Below are 20,559 nucleotides of genomic sequence, written 5' to 3' on the forward strand. Positions count from 1 at the left end.
CCTCTTCTATGTGACTGTCAGTTTCTTGCTTTCTTCCTTTCCTTTTCTCACCGTTTAACTAACATATATATGAGGACAGGGGACAGCTGTAACAAAATAATTTTGAATTTCACTTTGAATAAAAATCCCGCCAATTCTTCTGTTCATGCCTGAGTTCTTTAATAATCTTTAGATATTTACATTTTTTAATATTTTATTGATTTTGGTTGTTTTGCCACTTGTCATGCAATAAAGAGTAACACTTGTTTATTATACAAAACACCACTTGTCAATCATCTAACCATCTACTACTCTCTTATTATATATTAATTAATAGATTATATATTAATAGATTTCAGTATTGTTCTCCTACAGGGCCTAGTATACCAAGACATGTTTATAAAGCATAGCATTCACAATTTTTGTCACCTTTACATTGAATAAGATTGAACACTTGGTACACTTGGTGCACCAATCCTCTTTTTAAGTTTCATTGTTCTTAAGATCAAAATATTCTTATGGTACGTCAGAAACGAAAAATTAATAAAAGAAATGTGGCCCGGAGAATTGTTAAGTGAGGTCATTTTCATCTAGAGGCTGGTCTTCCTGTCTGGCAGTGTTACCCTTCAATGCACTCACATCTCCTGTTGGCAGTTTCCTTGCTAGCCTAATCATCTGTAGAATTCAAAACTCACATACTAAGTTTCATACAAAGGCTAGTTCACATCACAAGAATTGTGCCACAAGCTCTTACTTCTTACCACTCAGTATGCTTACATTAGAAATCAATGTAATTAGGGACAGGGTAACAAAATATATAGTGACACTACAACAAAACAGCGCAGCGGCGGCGGGTTTTTTGGAGGGTTGCGGCGGTTAAAACCGCCGCTAAAATCGGATCCCGGCGGTGAGCAAAACGCGGCCAGAACAACCGTCGGCATTGCAACGGCGGCGGTTTTGAAGAACCGCTGGAATAACCGCCGCCAGAGTCATTCAGCGAATCGCGGCGGTTTAAAACCGCCACTATGCGCGGAAACCAGGCAAAGTAGGTGTTTAGCGGCGGTTTAACAACCGCCGCAAAATGCAAAATTTAGTTACCGTTGGACATTCACGGCGGTTTTAAACCGCCGCTAAAAGGTCGGTTAGAACTTTTAAATTGAATTTCGCGGCGGTTTTTAACCGCCGCAAAAATGGCAGCATGTTTTTTTAAAAAAATAACTAAATTTATACATAAACTCCTTCCTAATGCTTCCATCGCAATAAAATAAAGTAACTACTACAAATATTAAAATCTACAACTCAAAGTAAAATAGAAAAATTGACCAAAAGAATATGAACATTGCATTTCAAAATATAATATGTATTTAATAAGTCTTACATAATCATAAATCCAACACAATCAGTATTTAACACCTATATATACATATCAAAGTAAATTCAAATAATGCAATTCTAAAATTGTATTAGAAAAGAATTTTGCTACTAATATTTAACTAAGCTAAATGCCTAAAAAAAGAGCTACTTTGATAATAAAAGTCTTGTGTCACTTCAATTATAAAATTCTACAACTACTTCATGGAATAGTAGAATGTGACCTTGTCTCTATTGGAGAGTCTGCAACCTAGGATTGAAAATAAATAAAAATATGTTAGAATAAAAAAAAGACAATTAAATAATTTAAGTCTAACATGAAAAGGTATAAGCCATCTGCATAAATTAAGAAAATGAACAACAATAACTAATTTTACTAGATCATGCACAATGAAAGATTAAGGAAAAAAATCTATATATAATATTTACCCCATTATTTGTAGCTGTAGGAAAGTCATGTGGTACTTTTCCACCCATACAATGATTAATGAAATATGTCACCTGGGCTTGTAATAAAGAAATTGTTGCTTTATTCTCTTGTAATTCTACTTCCATAGAGCGAACTTTATCCATATCAAAGTCATGATTGCATGAAGAAGATACCCCTCCGAAACTATTAGAAGATTTCATGACTTGGGATGGACAAACACCAAATCCAACACCTCTAACACGACCCGGGTGTTCTTTTCCAAACAACTTGGCATATGCATCATCAGTAGAACTCTCATTAGCTTGAAGCAAAGTTAATTGTTCCTATGACAAGAATTTGAAAAATGCATCATCATTAGAATAATCTCTATTCTCATTAACAAACAAAGCCAAAATAAAGTGAAAGTGCTTACACTTTTCTCTCTAGCCTCATCATTAACAAAAGATCCATCCTTCTTCTTATGACTAATTGGATACATTTCAGCTCTAGTAAAAACTCTCTTGTTTGCAGTTTCCTATCAATTCAATAAATGGAAATTCAATTTCAACGCATGTAAAAATTAAATAACATATTATTATCCTGATAAGGACTCGATCACAAACCAATTCGTGTTTCTTCCTAGCAATCGTCTTGGATCCGAGTGTATGAGGAATTGTTTGTTTTTCTCGATTACTTGCATTTTTCTCACACATATCCTAATCATGCAAATTCAATTAGTAACTTGTCAATATAAAATGAAATATAGAATGTGTGCTCATACAATTACCTGAGTTTTGGACCTTAACCTATAATCAATAAAAGTTGCCCATTGTTCCAAGCTGACTCCAAATCCTTTTGGTAACGCTGCTATATTTTGCTCTCTAGTAAGATTCCAATTATAATTGTCATTAAATAATTTGCATCTATCATCTTTCCACTTTCTGCCAAGATTTTGTAGTATGTACTTCTTTTGCTGTCCATCATCAACTTTAAAGAATCTCTACATAGTATAAACATAAAAATAATTAACTTGAATAATTGTAACATAAACTTACAGGTAAAATTATTAATAACTAAAATTGGAACATAATTCACAAAAATGTTCACAGACTCATGCTATGCACAAAATGTAATTTACAACTAAAATAATAGCATAATATGGCCATAAGAGGCATGCGGCATAAGAAAATAATTATGGCACCAAGAAATGCTAAGAAGTATAGACCAAAAACCAATCACCCCTGTACAATACATATTTATAAGTGTGAGCTATGTAATATTAAACAACTCAAAAAAAATTTTAGCGCTTCTTTGATTTGCAGTTTAATTTTCAATTTTTAATTTTAGTTCTTCTTTTTCCAAAATTTTATAAATGAAAAATTAAAATTTAATTAGAAATGAAAAATTAAAATTTAATTAGATAACAAATTACAAATGGACCTGCATAATGCTAAACTAATATGGATAAACCTCATGTTCAAATATTTCCAATAAAGTCATTATCCAGAGTTTTTAATTAGAACCTTGCTAATCATAAAACTTGATACTAATCCCTGAAATGTTTAACGACAACATAAATGACAAAAAAAATTTATATAGGAAAAAAATGTCAAAACGATAGGTTAGGTCATGTGATATTATATCCAGCCTTAATTAATTTTAACTCATTTACAGCTTCGTAGAGCATTTTACCTAATTACCTGATCTGAAATCCCATAAAAGACCAAAAAACTTCTAAAAATCTAGTGAAATATTTTTTTTCCTATGAAGTCTAAACAAACTTTTAAATGTTATTCAAAATAAAAGATACCGATTTAAATATAAATATTAGAACACCTCATTGGATACACTAAAGTCTAACATTATGCATAAACAGTAAAATTCTTTTTACTTTTTATCTTCTACATAATTTTATGATTTCCATATCTTATTTGCACCAATGTCAATCAAACTTAAGAGGTTCTTTTTAGTTGTACACAGAATAATTAAACTTGTTTGAATATGTATATATTAAAATACTATTTTACTAATTAGAAAAAAAAGAAATACAGGATAAAGACATTAGTACAAACTTAACTAGTATTAGATTAGAGGGCATTTAGTGAGTTGGCCAGTTATATTATTTCCATTAATAAATAACAGCTAAAATTGTCCTTGGATGACACAATACCAGAACATAGGAGTACATGTATTGAAGATAATTAAATTATTATTAAATAATTAAATAAAAAAGAACCTGAATAATATCTCTATAAGCTCCATTTTTGTATGGCTCTGTTGGAACCAAAGGCCATTTCTCATAACTTATAGGAAAGTTTTTGAAATTCCCAGCAACAGCTCCCAAAAACAAGCCTAAAAGTCCACCAGATTCACCAATCGGTTGGCCATGCTCATTCCAATGTACTATAATTCTAGTCTCACGAGACAGCACCCACACATCTTTCAACCTTAAGTGACCTTCCTTAATCACTCCATTTGCATCTATCATATGATTCAAGTCGTATACCATAGATTATTATACTTCTTTCCTTGTAGAAGTTTAAATATACAGTGCTATAATTGAACTAAATTTAATAACATACCTTCCAAATCAACTGTCCAGTACTTATTGGACTTTCTTCCTTGTACATCTAACTGAACATGTGAAATTTCTGAACCAGTAGATAAAGTAGGTTCAGGCTCCATGGATTCAGAAGACTCATTTTGATCAACGGGTGGTGAATCAACAAACTCATGAGTAGATGCATTCTTCCGTGAAGAAACAGTCTTTCTCTTAGTCATTTCTACAACGTATCAAGAGATATTAAGATTAATATATCAATAACATAATGAAACTTAAATGATAGTACTTGATTTAATCAACTAACAACCAAAGAAACAAGAAACTACTAAATCAAACTATCAAGTATATGTAATAAAACATAAACTTACGAAAGAAAACAATACATAACACTCTATGACTTGCAACTAAAGACTTACATTATTCTAAACTTTCTTCGTCTATAATTGATCTTGCTAATGGTACATGTGAAATGTTATCTGGAAAAAATTGTCCCAAATCTTGTGATGGATAACCCACGTTGTCATAAATTATGTCTTCATCCTCATTGCCCATATCATATAAGTCTCTTGGCTTTACTTGAATTGGTATGCTCCAACCTTTTTCTTTCTCATCCTCCACGTAAAAAACCATTTGAGCTTCGTTAGCCTTAATATATGGCTCATCATCCTCATGCTCACCGGTATGTATCAATCTACTAAAGTTGATAGAGGTAAAACCTAAGTTATCTACTTTTATGGCCCTTGGGTTTGTGGTATTAGCCCATTCACATTTAAACAAGGTTACAAAGAATATACCATCATAATTAAGTTCAATGATATCGACTAACTTTCCATAATAAGGAACTGCTCCAAACCTCATGTTGGGATCACTATTGCGGGAGTAGCTTCTTGTTCCAAATGTTCCAAAAATACCACTGTTTTGAGTTTTTAAACCTTTTTCACGTTCTACAGTCCTAAACTTGTATCCATTGACATTATATGCAGAAAATCTTCTTGCTTGGTCAATCGGCCCTTTGGCAAGACTAAAAAATACCGTTCTCTTAGATTCTTCAATTTTATCAAGATCTCGAACAATCTAAGAAAGCATGACGAATTTTTTTATCAACTTGATATGATGGAAATTGACTTAAAAAATAACTTCAAAGAGGAAGTATTTGACTCACACGGGTAGAGAACCAACTTGCAAACTCTCTATGAACTTTCTTGTCTATCTCTGATGTATTTCTTGTACGACTTCTTAATTGCTTTCGTACAATATTTCTAAACTCCCTATAGATGTCTTAATATTAGGATTAAAGGTCATTAAAAAAATCTTACTTATATGAATTAGAACATGCTTAAATACTCACTGGAGATAGTTGTCAACTATGGAGCAATTAGTTAACACATGTCTATGAGCTTGTAACTTCTCGGTGGCTGAGCTTGTAACTTCTCGGTGGCTGTTAAAGTGAAATATGAGGAAACACCAAGTGGTTTACCTACTTGAGGAAACAAAGTATCTAACCAAGGATTTGATTCTTCATGGGTTGGTTCATCATCAACTCTGCGAGGTCGATTCCATCTAGTCTCAATGTTCTCTAAATATCTGGAGCAAAATGTCAGAATTTCTTCCATTAAGTATCCTTGCGCTATGGATCCTTCTGGTTGTGCTTTGTTACGTACATATGACTTCAAGTGTCCTAAATACCTATCCAGGAATGAAGATTAAATACTATCCAACAAAGTCATAAATAACGATCTAAGCTAATAATTTTACCTCTCAATAGGGTACATCCATCTATAATGGACAGGGCCTCCAAGTTGAGCTTCTTCTACAAGGTGCACCATCAAGTGAACCATAACTGTGAAGAATGAAGGAGGGAATAACATTTCCATGTGGCATAACGTGAGGACAATTTGATCTTGCAACTTTTTCAAATAAGGGGCACTTAACGCTTTACCACATAATTGTCTAAAGAATGAACACATCTCAATAAGCACTGCAGAGACCTCATCAGGCAGACCTGTTCGCATGGCTAACGGTAATAATTGCTCCATAAGTATATGACAATCATGACTTTTTAGCATCCCACTCAACTTAAGAGAGTCTATGTCAATGCACCTTGATATGTTGCTTGCATAACCATCAGGAACAGTGACGTTTTTCAAAGTTGTCAAGAATTTCTTCTTACCCAAATTGTTCAGAGTATAAATAGCAGGAGGATACTTTCCATTTTCCCTTGGCCACAGATCAGGCTTGATACCCATTTCTTGAAGGTCTCTTCGGGCATTTATGTGGTCTTTTGACTTCGAACTATCATTTAACAAAGTATATAGTATGTTGTCACATACATTTTTCTCAATATGCATCATATCGAGATTGTGACGCAGCAAATTAGACTTCCAATATGGCAACTCAAAAAAAATGCTCTTCTTTTTCCATTGTTGAGTACCACCTCCTTCAACAGTTCCACCAGTGCGTAATCTTTTACCACTTCTTCCTATTTCTTCTCTTCGGCCAAATGTGACATTAATATTCTCAACTTGTGAAAGTATTTCACTGCCAGATAATGTTCTTGGTGGAAGCCTTGTTTCTTGTCTTCCATTAAATTGAACGGTGTTTAATCTAAACTTGTGTCTCTGATCCAGAAAGCGACGATGACCCATAAAACAATACTTTTTGCTGTGATTGAGACGATGAGGGATGTTATCAAAGTTGCAAGATGGGCAAGCAAGTCCTGTGTATGTATTCCATCCAGAAAGAGTCCCTAACCCAGGGAAGTCACTAATTGTCCACAATAAAGCTGCGTGCAACTTAAAGACTTCTTGTGTTAAAGCATCATATGCATCGCAACCCTCAACCCATAACTCCTTTAACTCTTTTATTAGAGGTTGGAAATAAACATCTATGTTATTTCCTGGCATTTTCTTGCCAGGAATGATCATTGAAATTATGAATGATGTCGATTTCATACACGTCCATGGAGGAGTATTATACGGAATGAGAATGACAGGCCAAATACTATGATTCGCACTCAAAGTTCCATGTGGATTGAAGCCATCGGTAGCTAATGCAAGACGCACATTTCGTGGATCGGATGCAAAGTCTGAGTGCTCCAAATCAAACCTTTTCCAGGCCTCAGAGTCTCTTGGATGTCTCATTGCGTTATCCTTATTCTCAGCTGTAGCATGCCATCGCATATCAGCCGCAGTCTTTGACGAGTAGAACAATCTTTTCAATCGAGATTTTAAAGGAAAGTAACGAAGAACTTTTGCCGGATGCTTCTTCTTTTTGTTACCAATAATACTCGATGCCTCAGCTGGACCTTTTTTCTTATCTGTCTTCCATCTAGACCTATTACAGACCTTACATGTCTCCCTGTTCTCATCTTCGCCCCAATACAACATACAATTGTTTGGGCAAGCATGTATCTTCGTGCAATCCAAACTAAGTTTAGAAATGATCTTTTTTGCCTCATAAAAAGAACTTGGAATCCTCGCGTATTCGAATGCATCACTCAATAGTTCTAAAATCATCTTCATAGACTTGTCGGTCATACCACAGAGGGATTTGATATGGAACAACTTCAATAGAAAAGATAACTTCGAGTATCTTGTACACCCTTCATATAATGCCTCTTCTCCATCCTTAAGTAGCTCGCTAAACCCTTTCGCTTCAAGACTTTCATGAGATTCACTAGGCATCGATCTTTGAGCATCACCATCAATGACTTCATTTGTTATTACGGGTGTTCCATTTTTTATGTTCCCACCAACTCCTAGACCTTCACTAATCAAGTTTCGAATTGAATCAACCTCGACCATAGGATGTTGCTCGTCGGCCATAGAATTTTGTTGTACATCTGAAAAAATACTACTTGAGACGTTGCTAGTTTCTCCTATCGAGCGCTCTCCATGATAAAACCAAAATGTATACCCTATTGGAAATTGTGTACAAATCAAATGATCATACACCTCGTCCCTTGTTAGCCACTTCTTAAAAGCACATGCATTACATGGACATATGATTGTTCCATCGGCTGAATGATGTGCAAAAGCGAACTCAATAAATCTTGAGACACCTTGTGCATACTCAAGAGAATTTCGTGGTCTCTTAATCCACGATTTATCCAGAACTTCCATAGCTTTAAAGTAAATTGTTCTGGTTTAAAGCCATGTGCACTATTTAGTAACAACTATGTAAATATATATTTTTTAAAATACTAATCTACCAACCATAGAAAAAGAGATGTTACTTACTTGTTTTTCAAAAAAAAAATCAGCAGATAAGTAAAATGGAATAGGTAGGTATGTTACTTCCAAAGAAAACAGCCTTCACTGCGAAAGGAAAAAAAATAAGAATCAGAAAAATGAATTAACATGGATGAAAGATAGTAGCTATGTAGGTTGGCAAAACCCACAAGAGGTTGGATTGTTATCCTCACAAACGCACATCAAAAATACAATTCCAAAAACCTGCCCCTTCCCCCTCTCCTAAAATAATAAAATTTGGATGTCATTGCATGCATTTACCGCACCTACAGGTTGGAATAAATATTATTGTACATAGCATCAATTTCAGACATATTTCGCAGCAGTTCCAGATGCAGTTGCATTTGCAGTTTCACAAAGAAAGTAAGAGAGAGATGGTACTACTTTTAAGTCTTAACTATTAATGCCTCATCACTATTTACTGCATATTCTCCATTCTTTCAATTCCCTCCAAAAAAAAGTTCATAATTAGTTAGTTAGCTATGCACTAAAAACTAGACATTTTAACTTCAAGACCAGCTTAACAACAAAATAATTAGACACAAATCTATTACACAAAATAGCCCAATGCATGCTTCAACTATTGAATTCCTGATCTACTTCATTCTTTCGAGAAATGCCCTTGATATCTTTGTTTCTCAATTAAGTACCACTCATCTTCAATTTAATACTAATAAAATAATAAGTGAATCAATCTTAAAAATAAAAAATACTATTTCTCTTTTATTTCTAGTATTGTCTAGCTAAATCTTTAAATTTTTCCTAACAATTATAATAATAAATAAAAATTTTTTAACTAATATATACTTTAAAATACTTGATAAAATTACTAATTGAAACAGTTTATAAAAACAAAAAACAACAGGGTAATTCCGTCACCAACCAACTTTGATGAGTATGTCTCCATTAAATTTCGCAGTTAGCATAATACTAATTGTTTTAGTCATTATTCGCGATGTAAAGTGGATTGGTCTATGCTTCAATAGACTAATGCTTATTGTTCTCTGCATGGCGTCTCTACATCATATGATCTATTGAAGTATATAGTAAAATGTCAAAAAAAAAGGTACAGAACAGAGAAGATGAAAGAGAAGTAGTGGATAGAAAATTAGCTGTTTTAAGATTATGTAAAGAACTAATTTCATCCATCTCATTTGTAATCAAAGAAGAGCATGTAAAGTAATAATAAAAAAATCAGGTTAAATTATTCTTTAGCTTGCACTTATGTCCAATTTCTTCTCTGGGGTTGTTTAAGTTGTCAATTAGTTTAAATCCTGAAATCTTCCCTAAGACCTTTTTTGGTTTCAGCTGAAGACAGCAGCAGATGCATGTGACATCAACAAAAAACAGAATAGTAATGTAACAATAACACTATATGGTTTAATTAAATTTATTCCTTTCTCTTAATAGTGTTGATATTGTTGTATGTTATTATGGCTAGGGGCTATGGGCTATGGCTTCCTTTCATGGTATTCAATTCCACCTCCTTGGAGTTAAGAATTTGGACTGCATTAGCCCACTACCTATTCATTAATGCTCTTCTTTTCTTTAAATATTCTATCTCCTCAGCCCTCACTGGTCACTGCCCCAATGTGATCAAGGACATGCACCACTGGCTGCAGTGCTGCACCATACATGTCTTCTCATGATTCCTCAGTGGTCTCTACGCTCATCTTTTCTTTTCCTGTAAATATTTTATTCTCTTTTATTTGTTTTGTTGCTTAATTTATAGCCTTCTATTAATTTGTTTTTAGGGAACTTATTGCTGCACATGCCTTGCCTTCGTATCCGGTTCACATTTTATATTAGCTAGCTAGCAGCACTCCAGAGTAAATATTATAAGGTAACTAGGTAACTATTCATAACAGCTAAGATATTAACACGTTAGAAGAATATTAGAGGGTCATTAGAACTTGTTATTTGTGGTCATCACTATTTAAAAGTATAGGATAAAGTATATACTTACACTACTAAACTAAAAAAAACTTAATTGATGTTTCATCCATGGACATGAATATCTTATCTTTGCCATTTATGAAGTTTTTAACTGTTAATGGTAGTATAAATTATTATCTTAAAGGATAATTTTGTTTAAATTGCCCAGTTTTTCTTTTCTTTTTAAATTTATAGAAATAGAGAAGGGATAAACTAAAGAAGCTATCAGGCTGTAGGCAATTCATATAACACGTGTTCATTTTATTTTTTAACACTTGTTTTTGTGTCATGGTTTGGATACTATTTTCTTCAAGCATCTCTCACAATTTCCTATTACAGCGTGATGCAATGCAAGGCTCTCAGGTTTGATAAATAAATAAAAAAATTGGGACCCTTAATATCAAGCACTAGTGGTATGGATAAGTATAGAATATAGATACATTATAGTACAACTTTAATTTACTAAAGTTTTACCAAGTAAAGACGACACAAAGACAAAGGGATAGTATTGGCACTTGGCAGTAGCTATTTGACTATAGAAGTATGAATACATCAATACCAAACAGGGCTAGCATTCATAATAAAATAAATAATCTATGTTTGCTAACTTTAATTATCAATATTTATCAACAAAATTTGACAAATCTAAAAATTACTAATAATTATTACCTGTGTCAAAGTTGGTCTTGACTCAATTTGGCTCCCTTTGCTAAGAATATAGACCAGAAAGGATAATAATTTCAGATTAAAACCTGCAAAATCCAATTAATCAAACACTTCAAATACCTCTCTTTTAACTTTGCTCACAAATAAACAAACACACCCTCCCTTCTTCTCTTAGTTGCTCATTTTACTTCATAATTTATACCTCAATTGAGAACTAATTTAAACAGAAAATATGATCAAATATGCAATTCTGATCCCAATGATGAATTCATCAATGAAATTAGACAAATTGAATACAAATCAAATCACAGAAATTGTTCTTCAAGCGCACTACTTCATCGAACAATTTTCCATTATTAGTTTCAAGCTAGATTATCTTTTAATTAATTAAGTAATAAGTACGAATTCATTCTAATACCAAAAAAAGAAAGCACAAATTTCTCTTTACAATTTATATCCAATAAACCCCTAAATTCCTAATAGTAGAGAAAGAGACAAAGTAACCTTAAATTGCAGAAATTTGCACTTCCAGGAGAGAAATTCGTGCATTCAGAGCACTGAACATGAAGGAGAAATAACTAGAAAATAAGATAATCATCTATCAGTGATTATTAACTAGAAGAAGCATAAAATTGAATCAGAAAAGAATAAAGAAATACACAATGAGCTTACCAGGATAGAAACAAATGGGTATAGTCTTGCTAATCAATGATTCGTGCAGATTTTTGTTTGAACGAAGATTTTCTTTTCACTGCACTTGGGGTTCTGGGCGCGCTAGGTTTGGAAAGAATGAAAAATTGGGGTAATGGCAGATAGTAGTGGGTAGTGGAGCTAGCGAGAAGTGCGAAGGAAAGAGAAATTAGGCGGTCTGAGCAAGTAATGGCGCGAATACCATGAACCGCCGTGGAGTGAAAACGATGGCCGCCGCCGGATTTGTTTCTCAGAGGCGGGTTGCTATCAACCGCGGGTATGTGAACTTGGGGTAGCAGCGACGGCGGTTCTAATTGACCGCTCCCCTTATATAGTCGCTGAAATTAGGTTTCCTTGTAGTGTGAAAAATAAGTAATATCCCGAATTAATTTCTAAGAAAATTTGTAGCCAAATATTTTGTTCTTCAAATATTTTAATCGGTCTTAACATCAAACTGTTCATTAATATAGAAGAACTAATACGAGGATTTTAAAAATTTTTAGCAACTGTTGTGTCTTTGTTACATAATAATAGGGATCGATTTGTCTAACCTTTTACCAAAATTTGACGTCTAATAAAATAAAAGGTTAAAGCCTGATTTGGTAATTAAAATTTGTTGAGGATTAAAAATCTTTTAGAAGCCGATATCGGTATTACACTCTAAAAAATTGATTCTCTGATGTATGAATTTTCTGACTGAACAGTTATTAGAACTTCTTCTAAAACCACCTTGTATGAAATCTGAATATGATCATACACAGGAAATGTAATATATACAAACTTAGGTTACCGAGTGGTCAAGATTTGAAATGCTGCTCGATTGGGCGATACGTTTGATTTCTTCAATGTCTCCATCTGAGTATGCAGCAAGGAGATTGCTAGCACAGCGATTCTGGTCACTTTTGCAAAAAGCATCAATCCTAGACACACCACACAACCATATTATCCATAGATATTAATAATTGATTAAAGTGACATTCAATCTTTTATAGTAAAGGAAACTAACAAGAGAGGAGGCAGAAACTCACTGAGAGCAGTCATTATAACACATCTCTGCTTGCTTGTAGTCATTAGTATAAAGGTAGATAATAATTGCACTGAGATATGCCTGCATTTATGAGCATCTCTGTTAGAGGAATTTCTCCCTAAAAATAACAAGAAAATTCCATCACAGCAACATACAATATATATACAGTTACAGTTCAAATGCAGAATGCAAAATTAAATCAATCCTAACCTTGCACTGGCTATTGGTAGCATTACACTTGGAAGCTGCTAAGCCGAACTTCAATTGGAGAGGCGCAGCGTCCAAATACCTTTGTGTTACAGAAAACATACCCTGGAAAATGTTGCAAAATCAGCATTCAAGGAAAATTGCTAGAAAATTTTGAATGGAACTTCATACTTTACTACACAGACTTACTTCTCAAGTTTTATATAAACAGCAGTAGCAGAACGATAGAGATCAAAGGCCATTTGTCCTCCTCCATCTTCCTCAAGAATTGTAATGACATCAGTATATAGCTGAATAGCTTCTTCAGGCATGGTTTCTTCCAAAGCACTGCATAGTGAGAAAATAAAGAAAGCTACATATCATTTACATAATTCAGCATCTCCAAGCCATAAAGTTCATTTTGTTTGTTTTCACTTGTTCTTTAACAAAATCCTTAAAGCATAGAACACTGAAAATGAAAACAGAAACCAAACAATACCGGGCTCCCTTTGCAAGAGCATCTGATGCAGGTTGTGGCCTCCCACACTCAATGTACAATTCCGACGCCCTTTCGAGAGAAGCTCACAACTTCTCTCCAGTTTCTGAGTTCCTTTGCCATATTAGCAGCTGATTCCATGTGCTTAGCTGCATCCCAAGGGCTGGTTTACTTGTCAAGGACACAGAAACACAGAATCCTTTCACAGTGATTATAGAACAACCAGTTATAAATAAGGATACGAAGCAAGCATCTCTTGTCCCTTGGAAGCTTTCTCATATGCTGCTTTTGATCTCTCATAATCCTTGGCAACTCTAAATCGATTAGCTGCCAAAATTAAAGAATTACATGCTTTAATTTTCATACATATCTATCTATATTATCAGAATTTAAGGTATGAATAAATAATGTTGTTTTACCAGCCTGTTCATAAAGGGAAGTAGCACTACTCCAATCTGCAGCCTAAAATACTACAAATTTTAAGGACATCCTATCAGACTAGCCACGAAAAAATTTAAATAAATAAAATACCAAAAACAGCAATAAAGATTCAGCAGTCCATCATCCATATTTTACACAAGATTCAATTGGGGAAGGCTGCAAAAGTAAGGAGACAGGGAAACAGATTATCAGCAAAACATTTGCTATGCAGCCGAAAAACTGGAGAACATACAGAGTTAGAAATAAAGAGCATCCAGTCAATTATCAAAGCCTCATGAAAGATGAAATGCTAGAAAAAATAATTAAGAGTTAGAAATAAAGAGCATCCAGTCAATTATCTCTATTCACTCTTAATTATTTTATCCATCACTATATGACAAAGACTTGACTGCTACTCAGATGGTACTTGCTATATTGCTGTCTATAATATATAAAAATAATGCTTAATTACTTGTCCAAAGGCACAAATGTAGGATTGAAGCATGCAACATACATCAATTCAAGACGGTAGCAATCCCACCAAGGTCTAAAAAATGGCAGCACCATCCATCAAGTACCAAGTGAAGCTCTGTCATAGGGTGCTGACAAATTTCGATCTTCAAAATGATTGTGCGTCCTCACTTTGCCATGTAGCTTGTCAAGAATCCTCCATGTCACACAATCAGGTGTGAGTTTATTCCTTTTCATCTCTCTAACAATCTGGTAAGCCTCCCTTTTCAAACCTAGATTGCAAGCACAATTGATCACAATATTATAACTAAATATATTTGGAGACACCCCAGAATCTACCAGTTCATACAAAAAATGACAAGCTTCATTAAAGTTATTGGTGCGACAGAACCCTTTTAGAATTGCTGCATAAACAAAATTATCATGAATCCCTGAAGGCCATATAACATTATGCCAAAAATTCTTCGCTTCATCTATTTGGTTAGATTCACATAGACCATTTACCACAACAGTATAAGTGGTACTATCTGCAGTAATGCCATTACTTGCCATATTATTGAAGGCCCTCAATGCATCATTTGGCCTCTTTAGTTTGAATAGGCCTCGGAGAAAAGCATTATATGTCGCAACACTCGGTCTTACACCATTTTCAGGCATTACTTTATGGAGCAACTCAACAGCTTCATCAACTCTTGCAGTGTCCAATAAACCAGAAATTATAGTAGTGAAGGTCACAACATTGGGAGCGGAAAATTTACCACTCAACATGTCCTGTAATACCGTTAGAGCTTCATCAATCCTCCCCACCTTGCAAAATCCATTGATAACTGTGTTAAGTGTGATCACATCTGCATGACACTGGCTTTGAAGCATGAGCACAAGCACATTCAAGAGTTCTGTTGGATTATTCACAATACAAAGAGCTCTTAAATAGATGTTGTAAATCCTAGTCTTGTCGACGCCTTCCCTACTTAGCATGTGCTCAAGAACTTTCCTTGCCTTGTCCACATCCAGCACTTGGCAAAGAGCTTCCACCAACACCTTGTAGGTATGCTCAGAAAGCAAGAATCCGAATTCAGCTTCCTCTAATAACTGATAAGCTCTCATACAATCACCATCCTTGCTAAGCCCATGTATAATATAATTATAACATGCTACACTCGGAACTAATCCTCTCTTCCTCATTATATACACAATCCTAGCAGCCGCATGATACCTCCCAACCTTGCAGAGTGAATCTATCATCTGTCCATATGCAACCTCCTCACACAAACTGCCCCCTAATGCAAACTCCTCGGCTATCCTAAACAATTCATTGAAGAACCCTCCCCTACACAGAGAATCAACCAGATTCGCAAAGGCTGCCATCTTCATCGAAGCCTCCCTTTCAACCCTCATCTTCTCCCATAACTGGCACATCATTCCCTTTGCTCCTTCTATATCCCTCATCCTAAGAAACCCGCCGACTAAAACACTATAAGTCAAAGAATTTGCCGCAATACCACTATCAAGCATTTCATCAAACACCTTGCGGGCATCACCAATTCCACCAATTAAGCAGTACCCATTAATGAGAGTAGTATAAGAAACCACATTGGGGCAATGCCCTCTACCCTTCATGTCGAAGAACAGTATGTGAGCTTGTTGGGGTTGACCGAACCTGCAAAAGTGATCCATTAAGCGGTGATAGGTGACAATGGAGGGAACAAAGCCGTGGTTAGCTTGGATCAAAGAAAGGGCACAAGCCCAGGTTCGGTGCGGGGTTCGAGAGGGGAGGAGGCGGGAGAGGAGAACGTTGGAGGTGCGGTGGTCAGGGAGGAAGCCGGAGGAGAGGAAGAGGGAGAAGATGTTGTGGGCTTCATCGAAACGGTGGGCGTCACAGAAAGAGTGGATGATGGCGGCAAGGTTGCGGTTGTGGAAGGTGGTGGTGGTGTGGTGGTGTTGTCCATGTTGAATGGTGTGGTTGTGGATGGTGGTTGAGAATGGAAGAGAGGGGAGAACGAAGAAGGGTTTGGATTTACTATGGATGAGTGGTGCGTGATTGCATTGCATTGACACGCGATGAGCCAATGGACAGAGGCTCCTTTGGGGCATTTGGTCGAACAGGTTCTGTACTAACTTCATGTGAAATTAATAAAAAACTGCACATGAATTTTCATCATAAACACCCTTCTTTGTATGTGTCCTTGTCTGCATTTCTTAGTGAGTTCCTTGAACATTGAGTGCAAATCGTTCTCTGAGTGGACCTCGTGACAACAAAGCTTGAATTACGGCATGGTGCCTCCAGGTTAACCCACCTGACATCTTTTCTCAATGGTGAGTATATGTCTACAGCTGTCCAATTTTTCTTACTGTAGATCTGCAAAATTTCAGATTTATCAATGAAAGTTACTAATCATGCATACTAAAACTTAAAAGGCTACAATTGCAAGAACAATTCAACTAAAATGAAAGAACAATTCCTTAATTTCAGGAATTGAGAAAACCCAATTTCTGAACCACTGAACCATACTCAGTAATCCAGCATTAAGGTGATGTTAGTCAAATAAAACCAACTTTTTTAAGTCCAAATGGTTTTATTGTGGGCACTTATATGGCCATCAACTTCTCCTTCAAGTGGTAACTTCATACTCTACGAATTAAAGGAGCAGTGTTGGCCAAGAAGCCATAAGGATGAAAAGAGCTGAAGAGCATCAATGCCTTAGTCTCCTCCTTGAAATTATGCCCTGCCTTGGAGCAACTTTCTTTTACGGTAGGTTAATCAGTTAATTAATGAATCGTATCATACTATTGCTTTTTTGCAGTATCTCTTAACTAATTAACTGATATATGTTCATCACTATTTTGGATGCAGATTGATCCTAAGAGTTATTCATATTGGGGTTCAAGGACAAAGTTTTCATACTTAAAGTAAGCAACTAAGTACAGGGAACTGCAGCAACTAAGGCTGACAAGGTTAACGGGATTTACAAATAGAGTGGAGGAAATATCAGTAGCAAAAAGATTTATTGGACTAGTAGTCATGAAGGGAAATATTACAAAGATAGAGACATTAGATGGGAATTACCTAGATTAGGCCAAGGGTGTATATGGGCCGGGTAAAACCGGGTTTGTCCTAACCCAGGTAGGCCCGGCCCTAAATATGTACCAGCCTACCAGGCCTATTTTTTAGACCCTAACCTGGTCCGAGATACAATGAAACCTAAACACTTTATAGTCACAATTATACCGGGTGAAAACCGGGCCTTTAATCATTCTTTACAGATTTTACTACGAATTCAAACTCAGTGTATGCTTTTTATCAAGCAGAGCATTCTTTAATCTTCACGGGGTAAAAGTTCCCCAAGTATGCCAATATGAAGCCAATCCCTACATAGATCTAATCGAAATTGATTGTAGAACCACTACTGATATTTCAAGTCCAAATACATTGATAATTAGAAACATATCAGGAAGTAGAAATTCATAACAGAAACTTCACCAAGCAACCTAAATCAATTTTCTCCTTCAGGAAAATAATAAAATAAAAAAAAATAAAAAAATAGAAAGAACCAGTACACCGTATACAAGCTTTGATATTCTTTTTCCAAGGGTTGATATAAGCAAGGTTATCAAACACGCGAGTATATTTATACTCGCGGAACTGACGAAGACTCGACTCATAGACTCATACAAGTTTACCTATTATGATTTTTTTTAAAAATATGTATATAATATATAATATATATTTACTCAAATATAGGCATTCAAAATTAACAATTTCAACCTCAAAACACATAATAAGTTAAAATAGTACTACAATTATAACAAGTTCTAGAACACATACAGTAACACTGTAATTTGCTAAAATTGCAACTGCAATAGCTTTCAGTGACATGAATCAACATCATTCTCCAACAGAACTAAAATAAATTCAACCTTTTTTCCCTTGCAAATTACAATTATGAAAAATGAATTAACAATTATCAGAATTCAGACAAGCAGAGTTCAGACTATCACAGAACAACTAAAAAATTTAAGTCAGTAACAACTAACAACTAAAAATGCAGTAAGTCAGCAAGAAACTCAAGTAACAACTATGAAATTGTTTTTAAAAACCATACCTGAATGGAGCGGAGAAGCAGCGCAGTTGTGCAGGCAGGGAAACGGCGCAGTCGTGCAGGGACGTCTGGACGTGTGCGGCTATGGACGAACGAACGACGGCAGCGCGGCGGACGGCAGAGATTCGACGTGCATCAAAGCAGAACAGAGAGCGAGAATGCGAAAGTAAGGAGAGGCAAAGCAGAGAGTAGAGAGCGACGTGCGTCTGTGCGCGAAGCCGAGCAGACGAAGGAGAACGCAGGCGACCGGCGGAGAACGGCGACGAACGGCAGACGGCAGAGGTCAGAACACTGAGAGAGTGAGTGAGAGTGAGAGAACGGGGAGAGTGAGAGAAAGGTGTGACCGAGCCAATTAGGGTAAGTGGGTAACGTTTTTTTTTTTTTTTTTTTTTTGGTGTAGGGTAAGTGGGTAACGTTAATCTCTCTTGTTTTTCTTTTTTTTGGGCCAAAAACGACCTCGTTTTTAGCCAAGACGGGCGGCGTCCAATGCAAACTCAACGCCAATTTTGGTCGTGTTTAAGCAAGTCCATCGGAGTCTATCTGAATTTATTCAAAAACTAATAGAGTTAATGTCCAAAATGGTCCTTGAAATTCCCAACTCGGTTCAGATTAGTCCTCCATTTTTTAAAATGACCAAATGCATCCTTGACTCTTAGAATCGTAAATCTCCGTTAGTCCAAAAGTTACCAGACGTTATAATACTGCTGATGTGTGCAGTTAAATGCTTAGTTGGCAATTTGAAAAGTGACACTGTTTAAGGGGAACAGCCAAACGATGCCGTTTGCTATCAAAAACACTTTCTTCTCTTCTGCATCATCTCTTCATCTCCTTCAACTCGCAATTGTCGAGCTTCACAAGTGCCCCTCCGTGGCACTCCCGGTTGTATTCAGTGGAGCAAGTTTTGCATGAAGCATCATTGTATTCGCACATTGCAGAAGGTGAAAGGTGAGTGTTTAGGTTTTTGTTATCGCTCACTATCACTCTTTTTGATACAAATCTTGAATGTCTGGATGTAATTTATATTGAGATAAATCGCTCCAATGATGTTCAAAACATTATAGTGATAGAAAAAGAAAAAAGAATAAAGGAATAAAGGGAGTTATTGGTAAAGTGAAGCATAAAAAAGATGGGGATTTCAATTATGTTATTGTGGCTTTTTATTTGAGCAATGCTTTGTATGAATTTAAGTTCAGGGAGGACAAAATTGATGAGATATTGTGCCAAAAATGGATATGTTGATGAGGTTGCAAGCTTCAACGAAGCTATTAACTATGACTACTACTTCCAGTTTTACTTGAATTACCTTCTATTTTGGGGGTTTATTGGGAAGTTTGAGGAGGATTATTGGAGTCCTGCTAAGGGAGGGACAAAGTATTACTTTTTTATGCATGTTCAATTTGATGTTCTTTTAATGGAGACCATGTCATAGAAGTGAATGTATTTGGTGATCCAAATGGTGCCATTGATATAAGTAATGATGTTGATGTTGATTTAAGTTCACTTATTCAATTACCTGAAATGCAACTGCACTGCATTTTGAGAATAGGATGGATAGATACTCAAAAATTTCTTTGCTGTTCAGGTACTCATCAGCATCTTTCTATGGCTAGTTTGTTGGAAATGAATGGTAATTTCATATACAATTAACATGAAAAATAAATGATGTCTCATTATATTTTTTTATCAACATCCTATGTCTATTGTGTTACTTGATTATGATTCCAAAAAAGGAGTGTTAATTTAGCAGTAATTCTTTACATTAGACTAGTTTTTATCATAGCCTCTATCTTCAACATTATTACAATATTTTATGGTGCCACAACTGCTCTCACGTTTTACTCCATTATTGTGATTCTTGTTATATTCATAGTCCTTGCTATCCCCTTGCTCGTGTTTGATGGAGTTGTTGGATACGACTTTAGAATTGAGTTTTAAAACCCTTCTTCCACAAAGAGATATTCTAGGAAGATTCAGCAATTTGCTTGATATAGGAAAA

The 20,559-nt window shown here is 35.3% G+C and overlaps 2 protein-coding genes and 1 pseudogene across 14 annotated transcripts; all 3 read right to left on the reverse strand.

The window, feature by feature from the left end:
• Nucleotides 1-372: 372 nt before the first annotated feature.
• Nucleotides 373-14,266, reverse strand: LOC112723042 (gamma-soluble NSF attachment protein-like; annotated as a pseudogene).
• On the reverse strand, nt 1,298-12,188 carry LOC112741414 (uncharacterized). 7 transcript variants are annotated; one of them, XM_025790421.2, is made up of 11 exons: nt 11,846-12,188; nt 11,678-11,751; nt 11,177-11,259; nt 8,561-8,638; nt 4,342-4,542; nt 3,996-4,240; nt 2,547-2,759; nt 2,383-2,475; nt 2,193-2,294; nt 1,780-2,103; nt 1,298-1,600 (listed from the first exon to the last, which is right to left on the reverse strand). In XM_025790421.2, the coding sequence occupies exons 5-11, from the start codon at nt 4,538-4,540 to the stop codon at nt 1,553-1,555; spliced, it is 1,224 nt and encodes a 407-aa protein (XP_025646206.1). In that variant the 5' UTR covers nt 4,541-4,542; nt 8,561-8,638; nt 11,177-11,259; nt 11,678-11,751; nt 11,846-12,188; the 3' UTR covers nt 1,298-1,552. The 7 variants fall into 7 exon arrangements, 6 of the variants coding, with proteins under 6 accessions (XP_025646206.1, XP_025646214.1, XP_025646225.1 ...); XM_025790429.2 differs by lacking the exons at nt 8,561-8,638; nt 11,846-12,188 and having other exon boundaries at nt 11,678-11,756; XM_025790440.3 differs by lacking the exons at nt 8,561-8,638; nt 11,177-11,259; nt 11,678-11,751; nt 11,846-12,188 and adding an exon at nt 5,671-5,784.
• LOC112741449 (pentatricopeptide repeat-containing protein At3g18020) lies at nt 13,681-18,961 on the reverse strand. 7 transcript variants are annotated; one of them, XM_029291769.2, is made up of 4 exons: nt 18,567-18,961; nt 14,507-16,822; nt 13,815-13,899; nt 13,681-13,735 (listed from the first exon to the last, which is right to left on the reverse strand). In XM_029291769.2, exon 2 carries the CDS (start codon nt 16,585-16,587, stop codon nt 14,563-14,565), a length of 2,025 nt encoding a protein of 674 aa, XP_029147602.1. In that variant the 5' UTR covers nt 16,588-16,822; nt 18,567-18,961; the 3' UTR covers nt 13,681-13,735; nt 13,815-13,899; nt 14,507-14,562. The 7 variants fall into 7 exon arrangements, with proteins under 7 accessions (XP_029147602.1, XP_025646236.1, XP_025646266.1 ...); XM_025790451.3 differs by lacking the exon at nt 13,681-13,735 and adding an exon at nt 13,992-14,042; XM_025790481.3 differs by lacking the exon at nt 13,681-13,735 and adding an exon at nt 13,992-14,042 and having other exon boundaries at nt 14,465-16,822.
• Nucleotides 18,962-20,559: the final 1,598 nt, after the last annotated feature.

Source organism: Arachis hypogaea, chromosome 2, assembly GCF_003086295.3.
Source record: "Arachis hypogaea cultivar Tifrunner chromosome 2, arahy.Tifrunner.gnm2.J5K5, whole genome shotgun sequence".
Lineage (NCBI taxonomy): Eukaryota > Viridiplantae > Streptophyta > Magnoliopsida > Fabales > Fabaceae > Arachis > Arachis hypogaea.